We start from the raw sequence: 27,014 nt of genomic DNA, 5'->3' as shown, positions 1-27,014 counted from the left end.
GATAAAAAAGAAAAAAGAAAGAAAAAATAATAATTAAAAAAAAAAAAAAGGTGGTGGACGCTATCAGCTGTTCCCAGAAATGCACACCCCAGGGAGGAGTTACTTGGCTCTGTTTTTTCCACAGAGGAGATTGCAGGAAATTCTTCCTAGCTCCTACGTTTTTCCTCCAGGTCTGTAAAGCTACTTCTGGGGTGTAGCCTCTCCTTTTCTTTCCTCTCCACTCCCATGAAGCGTGGGAATAGAATTTTCCTCACTATCATGGCTACAGCCAGGGTGGCTTAGAAACCAGATTGCAGATCCCAGGCACAGGGGAAGGAAGCCAGACTGCAGAGGACCAGGAAACTCAGGGCTTGGGCCTGGGCCAAAGTTCTGGTGCTGTGCCCAGGCCCTTTATATTGATTTAACGAGGAGGGCTGCTTGGTAACCGGGAGGCTGAGGCCTTCCCAAGCTGCAGAGCTCCTGGTCTGCCTGACTGCACAGGAATGATCCAATGGCTGCGGCCCAGCTGTCACCCCAGTGAGGGTGGGGAAAGGACGTCCTAACCCAGAACTCTGCTAGAGTTCAGAGCCAGGCCTTCAAACTGCCAAGACGGAAAGAACAGAAGTTCCAGAAATCCTTCCTTTTTTTTCTTGGCACCCCAGCATCCACCATCACAATGCCTCCCTTTCCTATGGGAAGGCAGTATTTATCGCATACTGTTTAAGAGAAGGTTCTGACTGCTAGATTCAAATCAGCTTTTCCTCTTGCGAGGTGGCAAGACGTCTAACTTCCATGTCAGGGTGCTCATTTGTAAAATGGGGAAACAATCCTTACCTCATAAAATGATTGCCAAGATTTTTAAAAAGGAAGGTAACGCATGAAATGCTTAGCATAGTGCCTGGTACACGAGGAAAGTTCAATTCATTGTGGCAGGAAGAACCTTAATGTCTCGCTTAGAAACTACGACTAATGCATCCTATTCCACTGGTGACCTGTGAGAAAGCTTTTGATGTTGAAATATAAAAAATCATTAACTCTCCAAATTCTGGAACGACAGGCTTCACTTCCAAATAAGTCGACTTTATTTTTTATGGGCGGATTTGGCCGTTTCTCACCACCTCCTCAAACCCGGTGCCCCCAAACAATCCTGTTTCCGACCCCAGACCCCACCAGCACAGGCTGCCTTGTGTCCCCGGCCCCAGGCGTGTCCTAGGGAAAGTGGGCAGGAAGGAGAGAAGCACGCGGTGATCTCATCATTTGGGACTGGGCGTTTTTCCGGCCGGGGCGCGCAGCGGCCCCAGACAGACTGCAGCAATAGCCCCCGCCCCGCCCTTTGCTGCAGTCCTGGAAGGGCTCCCAGGGGTGGAGGGGTGGAGGGGTGGGGTGCAGAGATTCTCTGCAGGGCGGGGAGGGGCAAGATTGGAGGAGCTAGGCGGCGGGGAGGGCGGGGCGGAGGCAGAGGCTCCATTGCACCATCGACCCCCACCCCTGGCTCGCGTCCTCCTTCCCCATCCTCCGCCGCGCTCCCGGAGTCGACTTTCCCCTTGCACCGCCGCTTCGGCTCCTTCCGGGAGCGCCCGGCCCTTTCCGTCGGGCGATCGGGAGGCGAGCCGGCGGGAGCTCCGCCCCCTCTGCTCCGCAGGCGCTCGCCCCCGCCCCTCGCGCCGCGCCGGGGCGCTTCCCCCGCGCTCGCGCCCGCCCGCTGCCGGAACGCGCGTGGCCGCCTATAAAAGAGGCGGGGCGCGCGCGTCGCCGCCACTACCCGCAGCAGAGCGAACGGCGAGGAGCGGAAGCCACGAAGGAGCGTCGGCCCCTCAGCCACCCCTCCAGCCCCACGCATCCACTGCCCTCACCCACAGGAGCCGGTGAGACGGGGAGCGCGGGAGCGCGGGCGGAAGCGGGTTCCGAGGGCAGCCGACCCCTGGGCGGGGAGCCGGGTCGCCCCCGGGGAGGGGCGGGGCCAGCGCGCGGACAGGTGAGCCGGGCCGGCCTTGCTGCTGCTCTCGCCGGGCGGGGAGCCGGGCGAGCAGGTCGCGACTGGCTTTTGCAGCGTGGGCTGCGGGGGAGCCGCCCGGTCGAGTCTGGGTGCCGGCGGTTGGAATGTCATTGACTGGGCGGAGGGGGTGGCGAGGCCGCCGGGTCCCTCCCCGCCCCCCGCCCCAGCCCGGCCGCCGCCCCGCCCTGCCCCATCCGGTTGCGGCAGGTGGGGCGGGGGCTCCCTGGTCGGGATGGTCACCCTTCTTCTTCCTGCAGAGCGCTCCCCCTCCATCCCCCAGTCCCTCGGCGGGGAGCGACTTCTGCAGCTCCTTTTCCCAAATCCCCACGAGCAGTGCCAGCCCACCCCTTGAAGGAGAAAGAACCGAGAGCTGAAGGTGAAGGGCTCGTTGATGTTAATTTCATCCTGTTTGGCGTTTCTTGGCCTTCTCTCTAGACGCAGGAAGGTTCGATGCTGGCCAGCTCCTTCCTTTCCTTGTAATAAACATTTTTTTTCTGCCCAGTGGTGATTTGCTTGTAAATAACAGATAGCTGTGGCTCTTGCTTTGTGTGAGGCCCAAATCAAATAACTTAATAGCGTAGAGCTTTGTTTGTTTCCTGAGACCGGGTTTTCCGTGTCGAGGGCGGTATATTATTTGTCAGAAATTCTACAGCCGTGCTGGTGTTGAATGATAGAGCAGCCTTTTGTTTGAAAGTCATCCCTGAATTTGATGAGATGTTTCCCAAAGAAAATTGCCTTTAAAAGTCTCTTTTGATGTGCTGGGGTAAAATGTATTTTAAATAAAGGGCTTGTTACGGTTAATGATTGAATGTGTTTTATATTCAAAGCCTGAGTCGATCAGAAAGCTGGGTGGAGATGATGTTTGAACCGCTGCAACACCTTATCACATCTCTTTTATATAATAGATCCTGAAATCTGTAGGCCCTTTGTTCCGTCTTCATCATGGTATTTTGGAAAAACTTACCATCATGGCTGTTAGGGAAGAATAGAAGAGAGACCATATGAAGTATTTTCATAACGTGTTGAGAAATTGCGTCGTCATAGCAATTGGACTTTACTAAAACAGAATATATCAAAGATGGAAGGGTGGGGGTGTCTTGCAGCCAAGAAACAAAATCTTAAGAATCGCAGTGGGAACACTCAACTGTATGAAGCCATTGAACAAGGTTCCAGCTCTGCAAACCAGTCATTTATTTTCTCTTTTGTTTTAGCTAATGTCTTAGATTTTGAAAGGTCAAATTGAAGTCAAAGTTTAAAAAATGTGCTGCACGGGGGAAAATGTGCTGCAGAGAGAGCCTCTGTGCAGGAAATTAACAATAAGCCCTTTTTAGTAACTGGGCCAATAATTACTCAGAGGACCCTCAAAGTGTGTTAGCTGTTATCCAGGGAACCAGATAGAGACACAAGACTGGGAAGGAGGAATTGCTTTGTAAGGGACAGGTATGAAGCCCTTCTTAGCATTAACCATCAGCTCAGTAGCATTCTCTGATAGGCTTTTGGTCTGTGACAGTGTGTTTTGTAGTAATCTAATAATTGGAGAAATCTGATCTGTCACTGGCTTTAATAGGAGCTAATCAAACGATCTGATGAACAGGTTTAGGTGGTTCCTTGGGTTAGAATTTTCTCTCCTTTTCCTTACTCTTCTTCATCTCAAAGGGAGGGGCCCACTGCGGACACTGAGAAGTGGATATCAGGAATAGTGCTGTTATTGCTGAGCCTGCTCTCAGGACAGTGGGCAAGAGGACAGCCTCGTAATCAGTCCTCTGTGGGCTGTTCCAGGACTCCACTAGCTATGTAGCTGGGTCTGATGCAGCTTATCAGCTGTGGTTTGGAGTGAGTAGAAGAATGCAGCGCCTGGGTAGCAAATGTTGACTCCAGGAATGCAGGAGGAACGCACATAGCTGATCACTTGGGGCGGACTGGAGCAGCTGTTCTCCTACCTCCCTTCCACCTTTCTGCGTATTCCTCTTGTACCTGTTTTCAGCAGGAAATAATATTTTGCAGAGGAAGTGGACCTGTAAATTAGGCTCAAGTCAGATCTTTGTAGATTGAGTTCTTTCTTGTTTCTGATAATGTCATGAAATTAGGCTATTTTGTTACTGAAAGGAAGGAGATTTAGGAATCATCTAGTCCTAGGAATCTCAGTTCATTGGAACTTTTAGTGCTAAAAAGTATATTCAGTATTATGACTTTATTTGAAATGTGGTGAAACTGAGGCCCAAAGGGGTCTATGACTTGGCCATGGCAGCACATTTAGATAGGTAGGAACTGCTAAGGCCAGATAACCCTGGTTCTCTTTCCACACGTTAAATCCCTGGTGGAATTTAGAAGGTGCTGGGAAGATACCTGAAATTTGATTTTTACCTGTATTCATATATTATATTTTTAAGGATCTGTTTTCTCGGTTTTTGAAATGATTTTTGCCATTTGCCCTTAGGAGCTTATCTCGCTCTACCCCCGCCCATTTTAGACTCCACATTCCTCCATCATGTTGTCATCGTTTCGTAAGCGCAGAGTCCAGGTATTTGACCAGCATGCAGGAAATGCACCTTGCCTCTTCGGTTTGGTCTGGTTTGCAGTGAAGATACTTTTGTGTCAAACAGGTTGAATGATCCAAAGAGGGGGGCTGTGGGGAAGTGCCTGCATGAGTTTTCTGTTAAGGTTTCTGTTAGGGTTTTGTTTTTTGTTTTCTTATTTGTTTTTTGGGTGAACAGAAGTTTTAGTAAACTTATTCTAAAATTTTCAAAGCCTCCTGTTTTTTATCTTCCTCTCTTTAAGGCATGAATATGTTATTTATGTTATTTCTTAACACCTACTGGTGTTTGCATGTAGTGTTTGCTGATTTTTTTTATTGATGGTTACTTAAGAACCAAGGGGGAATGCCCTAACTGGTTTGGCTCAGTAGTTAGGGCTTGGGACTGTGCACCACCAAAGAGTTCAATTCCCTGTCAAGGACATGTACATGGGTTTCAGGTTCAATCCCTAGCCCCAGTCTGGGTGCATTGGAGGGGAGGGGAGGGGTGGGGGGAGAGAGAGAGAGGCAACTGATGTTTCTCTTTCTCTTTCCCTCTCCCCCTCCCTCCCTTCCACTCTCTAAAAATCAGTGGGAAAATATATTCTTGAGTGAGGATTAACAAAAAAATAAAATGAAATAAGACAAAGGGTCTAAACAGATTATCTTAGATATTTGAAAAATATAATCTGAAAACATGTAGTAAAAATCATTTTTAAAAATGTATTAGTATTGTAAACTTGGGTTTGTTTACTCTTCCCATTGACTTATTTTTCCTGCCACAATCCTTATAATGAAATGGAGTTTGTGTTTTCTTTTTTTTTAAAAGCTCATTATATATTTGTTGTGCTTGTGTACAGTTTTTGAGTGTTTGCTAAACTGGAACTTTTTCAAAGAGGAAAATGCTTAAAATTAATGTCTTAATACCCCAAAAGGAGAAATACAAATTTGGCAAATGTCTAGTGATTATGGGTGATAAATCCAAGGCAAGCCCTTTTATAAATCAGACTGGCTAATTATTTAAACCAGGTTTATAAAAATGGGCCACATTATAACTTTCTCCTGTTTTTGTTTTTTAATTTTTTTTAATCCTCACCCGAGGACTTACTTTTTCCATTTTTTTGTTCAGATAGAGTGGGAGGGAGAGAGAGAGAGAGAAACATCAACATGAAAGGGACACATTGAGTGGTTGCCACCCGCACAACCCAACCAGGGCCAGGGACAAACTGCAACCGAGGTACGTGCCCTTAGCGGGAACCGAACCCGGCTCTCTCTGGACCGCAGGCCCACGCTCTAACTGCTGAGCCAAACCGGCCAGGGCGCTTTCTCCTGTTTGAATCTCAGTAACAATATTTTGTAATTAAGTACCTCTCATCTGAATTTTACAGGTTAACAGGTAAGTAGCAGCAAGGTAGTGTTTGAGGATATGCAGAAGTTTCGAAACCTTGCACTGCATTTCTGGGTTTTGATGCAATGCAGTATGAGACTTGCTTTCTTTTTTCTAATTATTGTGAAATGAAAGCGTCCACATAAGTGATTATTATAATGAATGGGAGCCTTGTTAATCCTCCCCTGAGGATATTTTTCTATTGATTTTTAGAGATAGTGGGAGGGAGGGAGCAAGGGAGGAAGAGAAAGAGAGACATCAGTGTGATAGCTAGGGATCAAACCTGCAACCCAGGTATCTGCCCTTGACTGGAATTGAACTCATGACCCTTCAGTCCAAGAGCCCATGCTGTAACTGCTGAGCCAAACCAGCCAGAGCAAGACTTGCTTTCTCAAAGCTAAGTCCCTGCTCACCTCTTCAGAATCCAGCTAATGAGTTGAAATGAATTAATTGATTTGAAGGCTGACATGCAGATCCAAAATCCAATTGGAATGTGCTTTAAATAATGATGCTTTTTTCATGGTTAAAACTTTTAATTTACATAATATTTGCTTCTCTACTTACCAGCAGATGGGCCACTAAAATCTGCAGCTGAGCTGGTTTTTGGGGTTAATTAATTTGATTTGAGAATCAGTTGGTATAAACTTGTTATGGGTGCTAACCAGTTTGGTGGTTTGTTCTAGGGGAGCCCTTCCACATCCATGCATATAAAGTCCTCTTGCTTTGGAAATGTAAAATTTTTAATAAGCTGGCTTTATAAGCCATGGAAAAGGGGGCATTGTTGGTTCTGCACCTTTGAGCTCTGACTAAGCAACAGAAACAAAGCTGATGAATGGTGTCTGTGACCTTTTGCTTTGGGTGATGTTTATGAATTTTTCCATGGGACCAAGTGATCCCTTCATCCCATTAGTCCCTAAAATCCCTTTCTTTGCAAAACCATGTGTCTTGTATCCTGTCTGCAGTTGCGATTCATTTTGTAGTATTCCAAAGGCCTCTTACGTCCAGCACATTCAGCCTGTTGAAATGTCAGCAGTCCCAACACTTTTATTTATTTTTTAAAAATTTTTTGAGATAGAGTGGGAGAGAAAGATTGAGGGAGAGAGAGAGAAACCTCAATGTGGGAGAAACACATCAAGTGGTTGCCACCCACATGACCCCAACTGGGGCCAGGGACAAATTGCAACCGAGATACGTGCCCTTAGCGGGAACCGAACCCAAAACTCTCTGGTCTGCAGGCCAACGGTCTAACTGCTCAGTCAAACCGGCCAAGGCCCAACACTTTGTTTTAAAGAGTGACTCCTGGCCGGCCGGCATGGCTTAGTGGTTGAGTGTTGACCTATGCACCAAGAGGTTGCCAGTTCGATTCCCAGTCAGGACATATGCCCAGGTTGTGGGCCCAATCCCCAGTGGGGGCATGCAGGAGGCGGCCAATCAATGTTCTCTCTCATTGATGTTTCCATCTCTCTCTCCCTCTCACTTCCTCTCTTTCTAAAATCAATAAAGGAAAAATAAATAAATAAATGGTGACTCCTTTCCTCTTCACTATAATTTTTTAAATGTTTTTATTGATTTTTTTAGAGAGACAGGGAGAGATAGAAACACATTGATCGGCTGCCTCCTGCATGCCCTCTACTGGGAATGGAGCCTGCAACTGGGGATGTGCCCTGATTGGGAGTCGAACTGGGACCTCTCAGTCCATGGGATGATGCTCAATCCCTTGAGCCACGTGGACCAGGCTTCATTACAACTTTATTCTCTTCTAAGGTTCTGTAGGAAAACTAGCCCAGACTCATATCATTAGACCCCTCTCTTTCTTTTTTTTTTTAAATCTTCACCTGAGTATATTTTTTCATTTATCTTCAGATAGATTGGGAGAGAGGGAGAGAGAGGGAGATAAAGAGAAACATCAACATGAGAGGGACACATCGAGTGGTTACCTCCCTCATGACCCCGACCAGGGCCGGGGACTGAACTGCAACTGAGGTACATGCTCTTGAGTGGAATCAAACCTGTGATTCTGGTCCACAGGCCGACGCTCTAACCACTGAGCAAACCAGCCAGGGCAGACCCCTCTTTTTTTTCCCAGAGATCTAGCAGTGTTGTGAGAACGATAGCAGATTTTTTTTTTCTTAATTGATTTTAGAGAGAAAAGAAGGGAGAGGGAGAGAGAGATAGAAACATTGATGAGAGAGCGCATCGATTGGCCGCCTCCTGCGGGGATCGGGCCCACAACCTGGGCACGTGCCCTGACCAGGAATTGAATCGGCGACCTCCTGGTGCATGGATCCACGCTCAGCCACTGAGCTACACCAGCCAGGCGTAACAGATTTTTTTTTTTATTGATTACAATGGGGAGAACATGGTTGTAATTCCTGTTTTATCCCGAGATCAATTCACATGACTTGCTGAATGGTGCAGCCAGCGTTTTGACTGCTGCATTGCAGCACTGATCACTAGCCTGCATCCTTAGCCTTGCCTAACAGTATTTGCAAAAACATGACCGTTTTCTTCAGTTACCTTAAATGGGAAGCTGTCCTTAAACATACAGAGACTACATTCAACACTTCATTTCCCCTCCCTTGTTCTTCGTGTACCTGGACTTGACTAGCAAAATCAGAGCTGACTGGCTGCTTTGAGATAAGCAGTCAGTTGATTGCAACCCTAGGACATTGGCTCCTGTGCAGGGTTTTAGGCAGTCAGTGGAATAGATAGGCTGGTGTGGTTGGAGATTGTTCTTTAATGGTACTTTTCCCAAAGTCTTCCATTCTAGCTCTTCAGGGGCATTAATCCCATTAAGGCTGGGGCCAGTCTGGAACATTGTCTATGGCGTCGGCCTTATTAGTCAGCTGCATATTTGGGGAGAGGTGGAGTTCCTGAGGCCTGCAGCCTCCGTCCTGAAGGGGGAACCTGGTGCACACAGGCAGAGCCTGAGGATTTCCTCTCACTCTCTCACCGAGCTTTGGGTGAGGGGTTACAGAGCACCTTTGGGTGGCAGTAGTTCTTGGTGATATGAAAAATTTCCTGTGTTTAATATAGTCTGTAGCAATATACTTTTAGGAGCAAAAAGAAACGGGGAGCTTGTATAGATAAACTAGAGACAGCTTCCTATCAGGTTAAGGGTGGAGGGAAGTTCTATTAACCTATAATCGTGGGTGCCTGTAATCACGCAAATGCACACCCGGAATGCCGACAGCAGTGATGACTTTCAGATGCCCAGCTCCCCAGACTGGCCCGTGGGGCTTGGCAGAGCTCCCACCTCCTGACGTCAGCTGATCACTGCAGGAGAGAAAAGTCCATTATTGCCTGACCAAAGCACTTGGTATAGAATTGACTTGTTCTACTTCACTGGGGTGACAAAGGGCCTTTTAGGTTGGTTAATTTCAACAGGGCCTTGCTGGACTGTCTCCCTGGATTGGTAGGGCCAAACCCGCAAGCTGAACCCAAGCAGGGGGACTGCTCAGGTGGAATCTGTGCAGTGTTATGTTAGGGATTCTTTTTTTTTTTTTTTATCCTCACCCGAGGACATTTTTTGCATTTATCTTCAGACAAAGTGGGAGGGGGAGAGGGGGGAAGAGAGAGAGAAACATCAACGCGAGAGAGACATACTAAGTGGTTGCCACCCACATGATTCTAACCAGGGCCGGGGACAAACTGTAACCAAGTTACGTGCCCTTAGCGGGAACCGAACCCGGGACTCTCTGGTCTGTGGAGCGACACTGTAACCGCTGAGCCAAACCGGCCAGGGCGTTAAGGATTCTTTTTTTTTTTTTTCCCAGAAAAAAAAATCCGCAGTGCAATCTCTTGGAACTTTTCATAGCAGCTAAAGGACTTTAGATATACAGTGAATCCTGCCCAGCCGGTGTGGCTCAGTGGATTGAGCATCATCCCATGGCCTGGCAGGTCCCCTGTTCAATTCCCAGTCAAGGCACATGCCCAGGTTGCAGGCTCAATCCCCAGGGGGGGACATGCAGGAGGCAGACCATCCATGTGAGAGAGACACATCGATGTTTCTACCTCTCTCTCTAAAAAAATCAATAAAAACATATTAAAAAATAAAATTAACTTAGGCATCTTAATGATTAATATATCTTCCTCCCCCTTTTTTCTCTCCTAAGTGAGGATGTGCAAGATAAGAGGTAGAGAAAGGAATAAAGAAATAATCAAACAGCCGTCTGTAAGGAGTATGTCAGCTGTGGTCATGTTCAGGACCACTGGGACGAGCATGCTAGTCTGGGAACCAGAACATCCTGCGTCACCCTGGGCTCTATGACCTGCTTAGAAGATGACCTTGTGTGCTGTATACTTAACAATGAACTGACAGCATTTCTCTGTTTCCAAGTTTAGAATGTAATTGACTCTAGTATGCACCAAGTTTTGTGGTCAGAGAGTAGTATGATAAAGCCTTTTTATAGTTCCTTGGGCACTCTAAATTCCCTAAAAAACTTTAAAAAATGGCCCTGGCCGGTTTGGCTCAGCGGTTAGAGCGTCGGCCTGCGGTCCTGAGAGACCCAGGTTCGGTTCCCGCTAGGGGCATGTACCTCGGTTGCGGTTTTTCCCCGGCCCTGGTTGGTTGTGTGGGTGGCAGCCACTCGATGTGTCCCTTTCACGTCGATGTTTCTCTCTCTCTCTCTGTTCCTCTCTCTCCCCCCGACTCTACCTGAACAAAAAATGGGAAAATGTCCTCGGGTGAGGATTAAAAAAAAAAAAACAAACTTAAAAAAATGGCAGGGAGGTCCTGGCTAGTTTGGCTCAGCAGTTAAGAGCATCAGCCCATGGACCGAAGAGTCTTGGGTTTGATTCCTGGTCAAGGGAACATACCTCAGTTGCAGGTTCGATCCCTGGCTCTGGTCGGGGTCGTACAGGAGGCAGCCAATTGATGTATCTTTCTCACATCCATGTTTCTCTCTCTTTCCCTTCATCCCACTCTATCTAAAAATCAATGGAAAAACATCCTTGGGTGAGAATTTTTAAAAAATGGCAAGGAGAAAACAATAATTACGTGGCAGAATGTGGTGGTGCACTGAGGGAGTGAGGCCTTCCTACTCGGGACTTCCAAGAGGAGTAGGGAGTTGCTTTACACTGGAAGGCTTGTATGGTATGACATGGTGGAGTTGGGAGAGGACGAGAAGAGAACATTTCTGCAAAGGGAATTTTTTGAGCTGGGAAGTGGACCCTGCCCAGGGCCGGTAACTTGGGGTTGGTGGGGTACAGCCGGAGCAGGCAGTGCAGGTCAGTGAGAGGAGCTGTGTTTCCATTCTAGTGACGTGGCTGGTGGTCGTAACGACCGTGTCAGGAATCGGTCTTCTCCGGCGGAAGCTGGTACACTGGGGCGGCAGCAGTATGCATCAGAACGCCTTGCTATGACTCAGTGTTCTTCCAGAAACTTCGCTCCGAGCACACACTTACGTTCTTCAAGGTCGCCCTCAGCTTTGGGTCTTAAGGACTCTCCCGAGGCCTGTTTTAAGAACAGAAAATAGCCCTGGCCGGTTTGGCTCAGTGGTTAAAGCGTCAGCCCATGGACCAGAGAGACCCAGGTTCGGTTCCCGCTAAGGGCACATACCTCGGTTGCAGTTTGTCCCCACCCTGGTTGGGGTCGTGTGGGTGGCAGCCACTCTATGTGTCTCTCTCACATTGATGTTTTTCTCCCTCTCCCTCCCGCTCTATCTGAAGAAAAAAAGAACAGAAAATATTTTTTTTAGGCACAGCTAGTTATTGATGATTCAACATTTGCCTTCCTGAGGTCCCACCCTGCCAGAGTGAAAAGGGCAGCTAACTTCTAACCACTGAGCCACGCTGGCCAGGGCCCAAGAGCAGCTGACTTCTGAGAAGAAACTGCGTGTGGTCATTCCAGGGTCGGTGCTTCAGACCTGCACCTCGGGGGTCGCCTGGGTGCCACTCCATCCAACGGCCTGCCTTCGAGGTTCTTGTCATGAGTCTAGCTTTACCTGGGTCCAGTTCCAGTTTGGCCGTATGGAAAACAAAACTTGGGTAGCCCACACTCTCGATCATTACTCAACAAACATTTCTTAATGACCTTTGTGTGCTGGATGTCGGGGTACAAAGATTAGATGCAGCAGTATAGTTACCCCATGGGAAGTACATACGTGCGCTTTGTAAACCTACAGAGAAGTGTGATTAAATCTGAGGAGGAACGAAGGAAGGAGCAGTGTGTGCAGCTGGGTAAGGAGGTATAAGTAGTTCTCCAGGCACAGAAGGGGCAAAGGAAGCCTTGCACATGTCTTGGAGTCTTTAAAGAGAATTTTGTATTTGGGAGGAGAAAGAATATTTCTACATGCCAAGAGGGCAGGGAGCATGGGTGAGAGATGCCAGTCAGGTGTGCTGGGCCAGGTGGAAGGGCCTGCTGAGAGGGCCAGATTCTTTCCTCTCAGAGCCTTAAAGGGTTTAAAAAAATTTTTTTTTTCTTTATTCATTTTAGAGAGAGAAACATTGATGAGAGAGAACATCAATTGGCTGCCTCCTGCACACCCCCCCACTGAGGATTGGGTCCACAACCTGGGCATGTGCCCTGACCAGGAATCAAACTGGTGACCTCTTGGTGCATGGGTCGATGCCCAACCACTGAGCCACACCAGCAGGGCCCATAAAGGGTTTTAAAGTATGGACGTGACATAGCAAAGAATATGTTTGTTTTTATAGTGAAATAAATAAATAAATAAATAAATAAAATGGGACTTTATAGCAGAAAAACAATACAACAAAAATAACTGGTTGACAGGTGGAGAATCATTTAGAAGGAACGATGATAGGCTAAAATCACCGTGCGGTCTCTTTCCTAGGAAGGTAGTCTCTTCATAGAAAGGTGGTCCTCAGAGTTGGGGTGCAGATCTCTTGGAGCTGCTTTAATCCCTAGAGAGCCGACAAGGTGGACCTGGCACAGATCTCACCAGTCTTGCTTCCCTGGAGCTGAATGTGGGGTGGGGGCATCGCACGACTCTCATGCCTGGTCCTTAGCCTGCTGATCCTTTCCCTGTAGCTGGGCCAGACCAGTCGGGGAAGCTCTTAAATGTTCCCTGGGTAACAAGCCTTATACCTTACATAAATAAGTTGTAGAGTGAGAGCTTGAGAGACCATTAGCTTTTCTGGTCGTCGTCTTGATCAGATCTCAGACTCTTCTCTGTGGAATGTAATTATAAAATTGGAAAGGTTTTGGGACCATCTCATTTTCACCTGCCATTATCAGACATTCCAGGAAATTGAGGCATGGAGTGAGGGTGGATCGTGTGAAGGTCATGTGTTACAGACCAATTTAGAAGCTCTCTGTCAGTAATCTGTTCCTGTTTTTTTCTGTGATCCTTCCTTGCTTAGAGGATAAAGTGGCTTATTCCTGATAAGAACACATAGCATGTCCCAGGTTTCTTCCATACATAGAGCAGGTTTTCTTTTTGACATTAAAGTTGGGGGAGACTGAGTTATGGGGAAGTACCACCTATCCAGTTAGCCTGCATTTGTGATGAACTTGAAATTGATGCTGAACTTAGGTAGGCTCTTTGCTTTCCCCAGTAACAGGGAGGCATAAAGAAAGATAAATATTTAGCCACACTTTTTTTCTTTTTTAAGATAACACTGTGATTTTCTTTTAATTGTGCGCCTTCAGGTGAAATTCAGCCTGTTCATTGCCCAGGCTCTCTGGTAGCCTGAAGAAGACCTGTAGGATTGACATTTCAGCGTGACCAAGAAATCAGCTACTTCGACTAGGAAAATTCTACTGGTTGTTGATGTTAAGGATTCAGTTACTTCATAATCCTTTCCTTTTCTTCATCGAATAACAGGCTGAGATCTAGAAAGATAGAAAAGCTAATAAAAGAAAGAATAGATTCTATCTAATCTCCACATAATGAAATACACAGACCAGGTGAAAGAACTTTTGAATGGATTTCTCAATAATTCTCTGACTACCAAAGTCAGTGTTTCCTTTGAATTCTCAAAGCTGTTGTAGAATTGCAAGTAAAAACCATAGTTCTATTCATATTTTTTCCTGGTTTCATTGCCATGTTGATTAGACACCCTCTGAGGGACCTGTATAGGAAGGTGTTGCAGGGCATGGATAACCAGTTTTTACAAAGGAGTAGGATTGGGCTTTGTTGTTAGATTCTGAGTCTGCTAGGATGTCTGATCATGTATTTTCTTTTCTTCAGAGAGGCTAATCCCATAAATTTATTTGGTGTCTTGTGCTTACCTCAGGGCATTCTTTCTTTTCAGAAAATGGACCCAAGTGGGGTCAAAGTGCTGGAAACAGCAGAGGACATCCAGGAGAGGCGGCAGCAGGTCCTGGACAGATACCACCGCTTCAAGGAGCTCTCCACCCTTAGGCGCCAGAAGCTTGAAGATTCCTATCGATTCCAGTTTTTCCAAAGAGATGCTGAGGAGCTGGAGAAATGGATTCAGGAGAAACTTCAGATCGCATCTGATGAGAATTATAAAGACCCAACCAACTTGCAGGTGCATGTGATCTCCAGGAGATTTGTGCCAGAATTCAAGAGCAAATGTTTTTGCCTAAAAATTATACCAAGAAAGTCATTAATTATGATATTGAGAGTTTGGACAGCAAGAAGAATGTAAATCAGACATAAGAAAGGACTAACTCACTATCAAAAGCAAAGCCTTTAAAAATTATTGAATTGGAGGGGAAAAAAGCCCTGGCCAGTTTGGCTCAGCGGTTGGAGCGTCGGCCTGCGGACCAGAGAGTCCTGGGTTTGGTTCCCGTTACGGGCACGTACTGGAGAAAAAAAAAATAATTGAATTGTACATAAAACAAGTACATTTTATGGTGTAAATTGTACCTCATTTAGCTGTTTAAAAAAAGAGCCTTTCTTCTCATTGATTTTTGGTGAAAGACATTTTTAGCAAATGGAGCAGTATTGGGCTCATGGCTCTTTTACTACACATGTCAAAGTCATCGAAAAAGAGAAAACGGTGAACGCTGCTTTAGGTGCCTGGCAGACCCTTTCCTAGCTCATTACTTGATTAAAAAGAGGTATTGAAAAGTGGAATGTATCAAATCTAATCCATCAAAGAGTATGGCTTTTATTATTATTATTTTTTAATTGTTTTTTCCTTTATTGATTTGAGAGAGTAAGGGAGAGGGAGAGAGAGAGAGAGAAACATCAATGAGAAAGAACATCGATGAGAAAGAACATCGATTGACTGCTTATTATGTGCCCCCTCCCGGGATTGGGCGCAAAACCTGGGCATGTGTCCCAACTGGGAATTGAACCGGCGACCTCTTGGTGCATGGGTCAGTGCTCGACCACTGAGCCACACCATCCAGACAGAGTATGGCTTCTAAAACAAGCTAAAAATATTATAGTGGCCCTGGCCAAGTTTCTTAGAGCATTGTACTGATACACTAAGGTTGTGGGTTCAATCCCCAGTCAGGACACACACAAGAATCAGTCGATGAATGCAAAAAGTGAAACAACAGCTCTCTCCCTCTTTCTCTCCCTTTCTCTCTCTAAAATCAATACATTAAAAATTTTTTTATATAAAAATATCATTAGTAAATGTGGATTATTCAAAGGTAAACTTTACATGCTGATAAGACTGTCCGTATGGTTCTATATTTCTAGAAGGAATTGGATGTCCACATAACAGCTAATTTCCTGACAGACAATGTTAGGATATTTTGTAGCATCTTGTTACCTGCCAAGTTGGTAGTCCTCAGTGGCCAAGCTTTTGGAGGGCCAGTATAGACACAGTCAGAGTACTTGAGGAATTGAGCAGGTCAGGGGATGGGTGCAGTGCTAAGTGATATGTCCATAATTAAAGGGAGTGGGATTCAGTGGGGGAGGGATTTTGGAGGAGGTAACAGAATGATGAGTGCTGAGTGGTTGCATCTATGGCTTACTTCATGGTCTACCAACAGGGCAAGCTTCAGAAGCATCAAGCCTTTGAAGCTGAAGTGCAGGCCAACTCAGGAGCCATTGTTAAGCTGGATGAAACTGGAAACCTGATGATTTCAGAGGGGCATTTTGCATCTGAAACCATAAGGGTGAGTAAGGGGCGTGCCTGGTGTGGATGGATGGCCTTCCTCTGTCTGATTGGTAAAGGAATGTGGGGTAATGCTTACGTGTACACATGTACATTTGAGTTCCTAAAAAGATAGACTTTTTTAGCTTTTAAAAGAATTTGTGAATTTTCCGAAAGGAGTTACCTACATCTGGCCTTTGTAATAACGATTATTCAGTATGAATATAAACAAGTGAGGAAATGGATATTTTTTTTTTGTAAAACAAATTAGAATGTGATTATACTTCAAAGAGGTCTGTGTAAATTAAATTATTAGCATTTACAGTTGGTATTTAGATGGGAGAGCATATTTGTGAAATTGGTGAATTTAGGGATTAGGACATAATGATAAATAGGATTAATCACAGACACTATAAAGAAAGTTCTCTATTGGCAAGCTTGCTTTCTGGAACTTGGGGGTTACTGAGGTCTAACCAGCAAGCCAATTAAAGGTCCAGCTGTAAAGAATGACTTTTGGCACCTGTTGGTCAGTGACCAAGTGATATGACAGACTTTGAAGCAAGAGTAGTCCTCAGACTCTGTTTGGCTTGTTTGGTGCCAGTTCATTGGAGTTGGGGCAATAATTGATCTTTCTCTGCTTTGTCAAATAAGCCTCTCTAGGATGAGGTGTGCACACTTAGTTTGACTTACTTTCTATCTATCTTCATGTTTTGTTCTTTGTCATCCAAAGTCCCATTCCTCTGAGGGACCAGCCTTTTCAGTCCATTACCTGTCGAGGCCATCCTGAAGATTTAGATAAAAGCTACATTCTTAGGCCCCAGCTAGAACTGTTTCATCTGCCATTGTTCCCTGATATTCACTGAGGAGGTTTCATTCCCTTTGGTTCTGGTCTAGTGGTTTTCAACAATAAATACTGGTTGTTTCTCTTGCTCTGATGTACTCTGCAGTCTCATATCAGAGACCTGAAATTAGTCCTAAGCTTATTATTAGTCATTGACTATTATTGGTAATTATTGTAAATAGGAAATAAAAATAAAATTTAAATGCTATGTGACCAGTTATTTAATTACATTTAACCTATTTGGCTAATAGGTGTCTCTGTAATTAAATACAAATGTTTATCTGCCATTTTCCTAATGTTTTATATACAGCCTATAGGAAATGAAATCAGCATTTCTGTTTCCTTGATAGAAGTTGTTTGCCCAGAATGAGAAGGGGCTGCTCTGGTAGTATAACCAGACTACAGAGAACGTGAGAAATAGTTCAAGTGTTGGCTTTGGTAATTAATCTGGGGGAGGGGGAGACCCGACCCAGCCTCACTTTATTCAGGTCTGTTAGCAAGTAAGTGCCTTCTCCCCTTTAAGGGATCTATTAAAGCAACATTTAAAAGTTCTACTAGCTACTATTTGTTGAGTAGCTATTAGCTATTTATGTGCTAACACACTGCTGGGAATTTTACATATGTTATCTCTAATCTTCACAACAAGCTAGCAAGTCAACCAGTATCCCCATTCTAGAGGGGCAGAAGCCGAAGCTTGGACAAGGTTGAGTTGCCCATATTCATACATCTAATTGGTGACAGAACTGGAATTTCAGTCCATTCCCTCTCTCATCACAAGTATTTGCTTTATTTTTCCAACCTGTATTTAGTTTCTATAGGCTTTCCTTAGTGTTTCCGCTAGGTCTGCCGCCCCAGTTCCCGTCACCTGGCTGTGCTGGTGCAGAGCAGCCCCGTGCACTCTGGAGAACAGCTTCCGTCAGCTGCTTGCTCACGCCCCTGTTGAGAAATCGACCTGAGTCAGACCAGGATTTCTCCTCCACGATGTCAGCTTTCCCAGTGTTTCCTAGTGCCTCTGCCTCTCGGCCCACTCACACTCCAAACGATAGTAAGCTCGTGAAGCTGGACTCCTGACCTGCAGCATTTACAAGATCAGACACCAGCAATGGGAAAGTTGTTCCAGTCCTGGGACAGGCCTGGCGCTAGTTCTTTCCTGAGGATGTGAAAATGAGATTTGTGAGAAACTGACAGTTGACCCCTGAGGATGAGGTTTTCTTTAGCTTTCTGTGGCCTATTTTTAATTTGAGCAAAGGGCTTTCATTTCACCTCTTTCGACGTTCCTTTCATGCTCACAGTTCCCATGTTGATCCTGGCTTGGTAATTTATCTGGTCCCATCACTCAGTAACAGTTTGGCAGGCAGTGTGACATAGAGGAAGTGGGTGGAGTGTGGAGGCTGTATGTGTCCTGGATAACCTGTCTGTCACTGGTTTAGACTTTCACACCGTACCGGACGGCATGGCGCCCCATAGTCACCGCCACCCACATCGGGTCCCACATCCGAGTAGGTGGATTATTGAGTGCTGTGGGTTCCCTTTCCCCTTGCCTTGGAATGCCTTTCACTTCCTTCCCAGTGGTGGGTTCCGGTTTTAACCATCCATGGTGGAAGTGATTGTAGTGATGGAAGTGAATTGTGTGAACATTTATTCCCCCCCCACTGCTTTCTCCTTTCAAATGAAACGTAACTCATTTCTAAGAGTATCCACCCTTGTTGACTCTTCCATGGTTTATAAGTTTTGAGTTGTCTGGGAGTGGCATCTCAACAATGGGTGGATCCCAAACTTCTCTTCTATTAGCTTTTAAACTTTTGTGTTGTTTACTTATGTCTGTCTGTGTTACACAGAAACTCCCAGTATCTTGGGTAGGCATGATCACTTGATTGAGATTGGATTAGAATACGAGAATTCGTCATCTAAAGCTTGAATTGATGATTGATTTCCCCCAGTTCTTGACAAGTCCTTACCAGGACTGTGCTATGAGAACCCAAAGATGCTGGGAAGTGAGTATGTCTGTGGCTGCCACTTGGGTGAAATTTGAAATAAACCTAACCTGAAATGTATTGTACCACAAATTGTATCTCTTCACAGAAACTCTAAAATTTTTTCTGCCAAGAATCCTTTTTGATAGCTGATTATGTTTCAGGACTCCATCTTTTCTACTTTTATTTTTTAAATATTTATTTATTTATTTATTTATTTATTTATTTATTTTTTAGAGAGAGAGGAAGAAAGAGATAGAAATATCAATGAGAGCCCTGGCCTGTTTGGCTCAGCGGTTAGAGAGTTGGCCCACAGACCAGAGAGTCCCAGGTTTGGTTCCTGCTAAGGGCACATACTTTGGTTGCAGCTTGTCCCCAGCCCTAGGGGTTGTGTGGGTGGCACCCACTCGATGTGTTTCTCTCACATTGATGTTTCTCTCTCTTCCTCCCTCTCTCCCTCCTGGGAAAAAAACCCCACAAAACATTAATGAGAGATCATCAATCAGCTGCTTCCTGCATGCCCCCTACTGGGGGTTGAGCCCGAAACCCAGATGTGCCCTACACGGAACTGAACCAGTGACGTCTTGGTGCATGAGATCATGCTCAATCCACTGAGCCACACTGGCTGGGCTCTTTTCCACTTTTCTTTTTTAATGTTTTTTATTGATTTTTTTTTAGAGAGGGAGGAAGAGAGAAAGAGAGAGAGAAGCATTTATATGAGAGAGAAATATCGATTGGCTGCCTCCTGCCCCCTACTGGGGATCAAGCCCAAAACCAAGGCATATGCCCTGACCTGTTTTCTACTTTTATACTAAGATTGTCCTGGCCCTTGTAATTATTATTGGGCCTCATGATTATTTCTTTACATTTATGATGTCTGTTAGACCTCTTGTCTTGCTTTTCCTTCACCTTCATGAATTCAGAACATATTCTTCAGTAATTTCTGCTGAGGTTCCATGTTAAATTCTCATCTTTCTTTCCCTGGTAGTCTTCTGACCTAGGAATCCCACTTTAGTAATTTAATAATTAATAGTAACTAGTAACATTAACTGCTTACAAATAATATAAAATCAGTATTTGAGCCCTGGCTGGTTTGGCTCATCGTTTGGAGCACTGGCCTGCGGACCAGAGAGTCCTGGGTTCGGTTCCCACTAGGGGCACGTACCAAAAAAAAAAAACAATCAGTAATTGATAACAATAATTAATAATTCTCTTGAAGTAAACTAGAATTAGAGTACCTATGAAAGGTCAGTACTTTAAGACCCACCAAACCACTATAAATTGTATGCTTTCTCCTGTTCATAAATTTATGATTTCCTCTCAGCTTATGAATTATCTTTTTAAAAGACTTGTTCAGAGCTCCATGAGGTTTCTGACTTGGCAGAACTCTCTGGAAGGGCCAGCTCCCGTAGAAACCGTTGTAATGTGTGGGGTTGAATTTTCACCTCCAGACTCGTTTGCTGGAGCTGCACCGCCAGTGGGAGTTACTTTTGGAGAAGATGCGGGAGAAGGGAGTCAAACTGCTGCAGGCCCAGAAGCTGGTGCAGTATTTGCGAGAGTGTGAGGACGTGATGGACTGGATCAATGACAAGGTAAATTTAAGGACAAGGTTTGCTGAGTCAGCCTGCAGGCAGAAAGGGAAGAGGCTCCCCTGATGTGCATCCGAGGGCCAGGGTTAGTGGAAGGGGTGGCAGTGGGCACTGTGTCTCCAGCTGCTCTGCAGTGTGTTCTCTGTAACTGAAACTTGGAGTCTACGAAACCAAAGTGCTGTCAGCTCAACGTCTTGACTAGGAGAGGAACTAAAGTCACAAGCCACGCAGAAAACTGTCCCCTGTAGCTAACAGGCCAGCCCAGTGTGCCTGTTTCATAAGTTCTGGGGCCTCTGTTACCAAGTGCTGATGGTGACTCCGGCTCTGGTCTCTGACTAGGAGGCAATTGTGACTTCTGAGGAGCTGGGCCAGGACCTGGAGCACGTGGAGGTTTTACAGAAGAAATTTGAAGAGTTTCAAACAGATATGGCTGCCCATGAAGAAAGAGTTAATGAAGTGAACCAGTTTGCTGCCAAACTCATTCAGGTAAAAAGCAAGTGCTTCTCACAGAGTCATTATATGAAACTGTCCTAGTGTTTTCAGAATGGTTTTAAATCCTCAACCCAGGATATTTTTCCATTGATTTTTTTTTTTTTTTTAAGCAGAATGGGGTGAGGGGAGGAGAGAGAGAGAAAAAAAAACACATTGATTGACTGCCTCTGGAATGACCCTGACTGGGGCTGGGGATCCAACCCGAAACTGAGGTACGCACCCATGACTGGGAATTGAACCTCTGACTCTTTGGTCTTTGAGCCAGTGCTCCAACTGTTGAGCCTTACTGGCTAGGGCCAACACATTGTGGTGATCAGGATCTGATTTCTTTTTTTTTAAATTTATTTATTTATTTATTTATTTATTTATTTATTTATTTATTTTATCCTCACCCGAGCACATTTTTCCATTTTTTGTTCAGATAGAGTGGGAGGGGGAGAGAGAGAGAGAGAAACATCGACATGAAAGGAACACATCGAGTGGTTGCTACCCACACGACCCATTCAGGGCCTGGGACAAACTGCAACCGAGGTACGTGCCCTTAGCGGGAACCGAACCCAGGTCTCTCTGGACCGCAGGCCGACGCTCTAACCACTGAGCAAACCGGCCAGGGCAGGACCTGATTTCTTAGTGACAAGTTCTGGTAAGCATGTCTAAGTTTTTTTTAGATCTAAGTGAGGCAGCAATACTGACTACTCCTAAATTAGAGAATTCTTTTAAAGTTATGTCCGTGGGCAGAAGGGCAGAGTTCATTTGATCTTTTTCCTCCACCCACATTCAAATAGGGCTTGGAAAGTTGGTTTTTTTGTTTGTTTGTTTTTTTAAGAGAAGAAGGGAGAGGGAGAAAGAAATAGAAACATCAATGAAAGAGAATCATCATTTGGCCGTCTCCTGCATGCCCTCTTCTGGGGATTGGGCCCACAACCTGGGCATGTGCCCTGACTAGGAATCAAACCAGTGACCTCTTGGTCTTGGTCCATGGGTCGATGCTCAACCACTGAGCCACACCGACTGGGTGGGCTTGGAAAGCTTTTATTGGGCTGCTGAAGCTGGGTGTCGGAGTTTCTCAGACGAGGGTGTGGTGGTGAATGCTTCTTAGATTGGCAGGTGTCCACTGATGCCTGGTTGCTTTCCCCTGGGTGCTCTTGGGAATCTGGGGACCTTGCTTTCCACTGGTAGTTGTGCCGTTAGAGGGGAGCGACACGCCTTCCCCATTGCCCACGTGTGCGCTTCTGTGAGTTGCTTCTCATGCTCACCTGTCCCTACAGGGCTCAGAGTGCTCCAAGGACATCCGGTAGTAGGAGTAGACCATTTTTGGTTTTGGGACATTCTATTTTGCGGGTACAAGTATTAAATGTATGGGTCTGTGTCAGGCCTGGTACTTGCTTTGTGATCAGTGAGAAACGGTCACACGTGTGCTGCCCCGAGCCCTAGGCCAGCCGCGGCGGTGCTCAGGGTCTCACAGACACACCCCGAACCCCAAAATACTTCACCTTACTTGACGTGTTACATTTATTAAAACAAAACCAAATGTGGTGGGTGGGGAAGGTACCTTTAGAGAAATATGTCCCATCTGCAGTCAGGAGCAGAACCTGACAAATGCACTCACGGGCAGGAATTGGAAATGCCACATTTGACTAGGCGGGTGCATGGGGGGAGGCACCCCAAAGTTGGAGGCTCAGTGTTTGTTCTGTTGCTGAGTGAGGCACATAAATGCTTCCTTCCCGGCACCCTCCTCCAAGGGAGGCGCAGGTTCTCCCCTTTTTATACACGGGAAGTAGCAGCTCTTTCAGAATGGGCTTCACTTCATTCCACACAGAAAACCAGGATTTTGTTTTAAACTACTAGATTTATTATTATTTTTTAAATCCTCACCCGAGGATATTTTTCTATTTATCTTCAGGTAGAGAAGAAAGGGAGAGAGAGAGAAACATCGATGTGAGAGAGACACATCCACTGATTGCCTCCCGCATGACCCCGAACAGGGCCGGGGATGAACCGCAACTGAGATACATGCCCTTGGCTGGAACTCATTGGTCCAAGGGCCAATGCTCTACTGCTGAGCCAAACCAGCCAGGGGAAAAAAAAACCCAGGCTTTCTTCAGCATGGTGAAGGTTTGCTGAAGCAGGTCCCTCAGGGAGCAGGCCCCGGGACTGGCTGCAGCACCGGCGGCGGTGGGCCAAGGCGCCTCCTTGTTCTCGTGCAGGAGCAGCACCCGGAGGAGGAGCTGATCAAGACTAAGCAGGACGAAGTGAATGCAGCCTGGCAGCGGCTCAAGGGACTGGCTCTTCAGAGACAGGGGAAGCTCTTCGGGGCAGCTGAGGTGCAGCGCTTTAACAGGTACCACGCCGGAGGGCTTGGGGACGGGGTCAGGTTATGGCATGTGCCCGTGAGAGGTTGGCGCTGACCGGCTCCTTCCCCAGTGTGGCGTTCCCGGTTCTAGACGGTCGTCCTATGTCTGGATTAACTGGCGCCTTGATTCTGCAGAGACGTGGATGAGACTATCAGCTGGATTAAGGAAAAGGAGCAGTTAATGGCCTCTGATGATTTTGGCCGAGACCTGGCCAGTGTTCAGGCTCTGCTTCGGAAGCATGAGGGTTTGGAGAGAGATCTGGCCGCGTTAGAGGACAAGGTGGGTTTTAAAAGCAGCTGGTTGTATAAATAAATCAAGGGTCAGGAGGGCAGTTCTGACACAGTATGTTTCTAGGTCAAAGCCCTGTGTGCTGAGGCTGACCGCCTGCAGCAGACCCACCCACTGAGCGCCACTCAGATTCAAGTGAAGCGGGCAGAACTGATCACAAACTGGGAGCAGATCCGCACTCTGGCGGCGGAGAGACATGCGCGGCTCAATGACTCGTACAGGTAGAAATAGCCTCCCAGTGCTCAGCAGGCCGAATCGTGGGCCTTGAGAGGAAGGCAGGGTTAAGGGTCAGTTCTCCATGCTGAGAGAGCTTCTGGCTGCCCTGCGTTTCCTCTTCTAAGGAAATGCAGATCACCTTTGCCTACCTGTGTTGTGTTTGTTTGGAGACGGGCAACTTGAGTTTGTGTGTGTGTACACACAATATTTATAACTTCACAACTAGCTTTCTTCCATCCTGTGTCGCTGTGTTATGACCAGTAGTCTTTAGCAATGTGAGCACCACATGAAATACCCTGTTAAAATTGAGTAAATCAAAGGTTGGAAATGGAAGGAGTGCTTCTGAATTATGACCAGAGGTTGAACTTGGGAATGGCAAGGAAATTGATTAAGGGACAATACTGGGGAATTATAGTGATGGACAGAGCCTAAGTTTCAGAGGATTGACTTTGGCCTTCTCATGCTTTCCTTTGGATCGAAAGAATCTGTATTTCCCAGGACTAGGGTTTGTTAGACTTTTGAGAACATAGAGCTGAGAGTCGTATTTTTGGTCCTAGAGCCAACATCTACTGACTTGTCTTTGGTGTCCCCTAGGCTGCAGCGCTTCCTTGCTGACTTCCGAGACCTCACCAGCTGGGTGACTGAGATGAAAGCCCTCATCAATGCAGACGAACTGGCTAACGACGTGGCGGGGGCCGAAGCCCTTCTGGATAGGCATCAGGAGCACAAGGTAATGCCTCAAGATTTTCCAGAAGTAAAGAAATGAGCATCGGTGTAGCACTCGTAGTGGGAGTGGTTGAAACATTGTTCATAGGTAGCTCCCCCACCAGGTACCAAAGTCATGGTAAACAAATTTGTTTGGCACAAGAAAGACAAGTAGACCAGTGGCACAAAAGATAGCTCAGATCCTGTGAATGTGTGGAAACTTGACAGAGGTGGCGTGAAAGCCAGTAGGAAAAGGACTTCTTAATAAGGGGTGCTCTCACGTTGGACGGTAGACTGGTGTTGGGAAACCTGGCCTTATCTTTCATTCTCTTCCTCATTCTAGATGTGATATTCCGATCTGTAATGATTATTTGAAGTTCAACAACTTGTTTTTCTTTTGCAAAATCTGGACAAAAATTGTGCCTTTTTCCCCTGGTAGGGTGAAATTGATGCTCATGAAGACAGCTTTAAATCTGCAGATGAATCGGGGCAGGCCCTGCTTGCAGCTGGTCATTACGCTTCTGATGAAGTGAGGGAGAAGGTAAGAGAGAAGAAAAGGCTCTTTTGCTCAAAATCCCTGAAAGCTATTACCCATCCTTAAATGTCCAGACACGTCATTCATCGTGGGGTGTGAGCAAACTTGGATGGATTTACCTGGAAGTTAAGGGGCAACTTCTCCATCGAAAAAGATGTGTGTGCAGCATCATGATTGAACAGAATGTTTTATTTATTTGAGACATAATGCAACATATTTCCTACTTAAAGGAGTCTTTGCAGAAACTTCAGTCCTGCAGTAGGTGGAGCCAAGAGGAAACATTTTTATCAGATTAATGGGATATTTAATTTCAAAGTATCTTTGAGTATAAAGTTGCCTGAGGAACATTAGATAATGGTAACTTTTTAAATACATATAGACACTAAGGAGATATTTCAAAGACACACTTTATTGTCATTAACTTTGGCCCCTAAAATTATGCCTAGGGCATTCATGAATTATTTAACATTTCTTATTTCTCAGATGAGAGTTCCTACTCCATTTATACTACCTCACTTTTATTTTATTCTATTTTTTAATTTGCTGAATTTTTAAAACAGTTTATTTGAGTCAAACCAGTAACATATGCTGGGAACAAGATCTCAAATGCTCCCCCTCCTCATTTTTAGATAGATGCTCTGCCCAACAACTGGTGTGGCTCAGTTGCTTGAGTGTCCTCTCATGTACCAAGAGGTCGTCAGGTTGCGGGCTCAATCAGACATGGAGGAGACAGCCGATCTATGTTTCTCTCTCATCAATATTTCTCTCTCTCTCTCTCAAATCAATTAAACAAACAAACAGCTGCCATTTTTCTTCTGCCTAGGCGTTTCCTTAATACTTTTATTGGAAATCACTTGTGATAATGTGGTCATAAATTAATGAGGATTAATTAGAACAGAGCCATCCCTCTTATAGTCAATGTAAACATACAAGCTGCTCGGGATTTGTGTGATTTCTTGTGACTTGGCCGGCACACACCAGAGCATGTGATTCTCCTGTTCTGTCTGAGTGGAGGGCATGAGGGCTGACTTGTCCTCCCTGCCCCTGTATCCTTCTCCCAGCTGGCCATTCTGTCTGAGGAGCGAGCCACCCTTCTGGAGCTCTGGGAGCTGCGCAGGCAGCAGTACGAGCAGTGCATGGACCTGCAGCTCTTCTACCGCGACACGGAGCAGGTGGACAACTGGATGAGCAAACAAGAGGTAACTGAGCAGAGGAGCCTGGCCAGCTCACTGAGCAGGAGGTCTTGCTTTCTGTTTGTCTACTTCTCAGATAGCTTTTTTTTTTTAATAGTTTAAGTGTTAATAGCTTATTGTCATTACAGATTACTGTGTCTGGGATCTGTGCTAAATCCTTTTTGTGGAAGGTTGCATTATTTTTTCCCATCCCCTACCTTCCTCAGATGGTTTGTTTGTTTCGTGTAGGAAATCATTACCCTTTCAGTCCCGAATGCAGGGTAGAGGGGAGGCTGAACCAGCTATTGTTACCTCAGGCCCTCGGAAAAGGCCCCAGTTTTTTCAGATGAGTGTGATGGTGTGAAATTGTTTTTATTAAGGTGGAGATTTTTTCCTGTAGAACTTAGCATGATCTAATAGAAGCAACAGTGTCCGTAGAGTGTGGGACAGGGATTTTATGCTGTCATTGGACCTATCTAGAAAGGCTCTTGGCTTTCCGGAAGAGACCTCAGAAGTGTAATAGCCCAGAAATCCACTTCCTCCTCTTGTATTTTGGCCAGAGTGTTCTTTGCTCTCCAGCCTTAGAGATGAGAGGAATAGGACGCTGTTCTGAACTTTGTTTGCTGTGGGCAGGCTTTCCTGTTGAACGAAGACCTGGGGGATTCCTTGGACAGCGTGGAAGCGCTTCTGAAGAAGCATGAGGACTTTGAGAAATCCCTCAGTGCCCAGGAGGAAAAGATCACAGTAAGACCCCTTGTCGCTGCTGTCATGTGGTCCTTGGAATAAGCCTGAAGTCTCTTTTTCTAAAAGGCTTCTAAACGGATTTGATGAGGGACCTTTGGGAAGGGCACTCCTGTGGGTGCTGAAAATCTCGGGGTCAGGAAGGATGCACCATCACGGGAGAGACAGCACGACTTTGGAGAATGAAAGCATTTTCCTGACCTAAGCCTCCAAACTGAGATTTACCTTTTACTAAAAGTAGTTAAGA

General features: G+C 45.8%; 1 protein-coding gene across 7 annotated transcripts in view; it reads left to right on the top strand.

Annotated features, from left to right (window-relative positions):
* The first annotated feature begins 1,739 nt into the window (after positions 1–1,739).
* SPTAN1 (spectrin alpha, non-erythrocytic 1) overlaps positions 1,740–27,014 on the top strand; it is a 64,429-nt gene continuing 39,154 nt past the window's right edge. For 5 of the 7 annotated variants that reach the window (XM_036260938.1, XM_036260935.1, XM_036260937.1 and 2 more), the window contains exons 1-12: positions 1,740–1,844; positions 14,095–14,334; positions 15,758–15,883; positions 20,127–20,267; positions 20,604–20,750; positions 22,964–23,097; positions 23,245–23,389; positions 23,465–23,619; positions 24,209–24,344; positions 24,759–24,860; positions 25,916–26,053; positions 26,660–26,770. In XM_036260938.1, the coding sequence (XP_036116831.1) occupies positions 14,098–14,334; positions 15,758–15,883; positions 20,127–20,267; positions 20,604–20,750; positions 22,964–23,097; positions 23,245–23,389; positions 23,465–23,619; positions 24,209–24,344; positions 24,759–24,860; positions 25,916–26,053; positions 26,660–26,770 (1,572 nt within the window). In that variant the 5' untranslated portion in view covers positions 1,740–1,844; positions 14,095–14,097. The remainder of the gene's footprint in view (positions 1,845–14,094; positions 14,335–15,757; positions 15,884–20,126; positions 20,268–20,603; positions 20,751–22,963; positions 23,098–23,244; positions 23,390–23,464; positions 23,620–24,208; positions 24,345–24,758; positions 24,861–25,915; positions 26,054–26,659; positions 26,771–27,014) is intronic. The other 2 variants (XM_036260933.1, XM_036260934.1) reach the window with 1 other exon arrangement.

This window comes from Molossus molossus, unplaced genomic scaffold (assembly GCF_014108415.1).
Source record: "Molossus molossus isolate mMolMol1 unplaced genomic scaffold, mMolMol1.p scaffold_m16_p_14, whole genome shotgun sequence".
In the NCBI taxonomy this organism is placed as follows: Eukaryota; Metazoa; Chordata; class Mammalia; order Chiroptera; family Molossidae; genus Molossus; species Molossus molossus.
The sequence above is the reverse complement of the archived record's forward strand: the minus strand, read 5'-3'. Positions and strand labels throughout refer to the sequence as shown.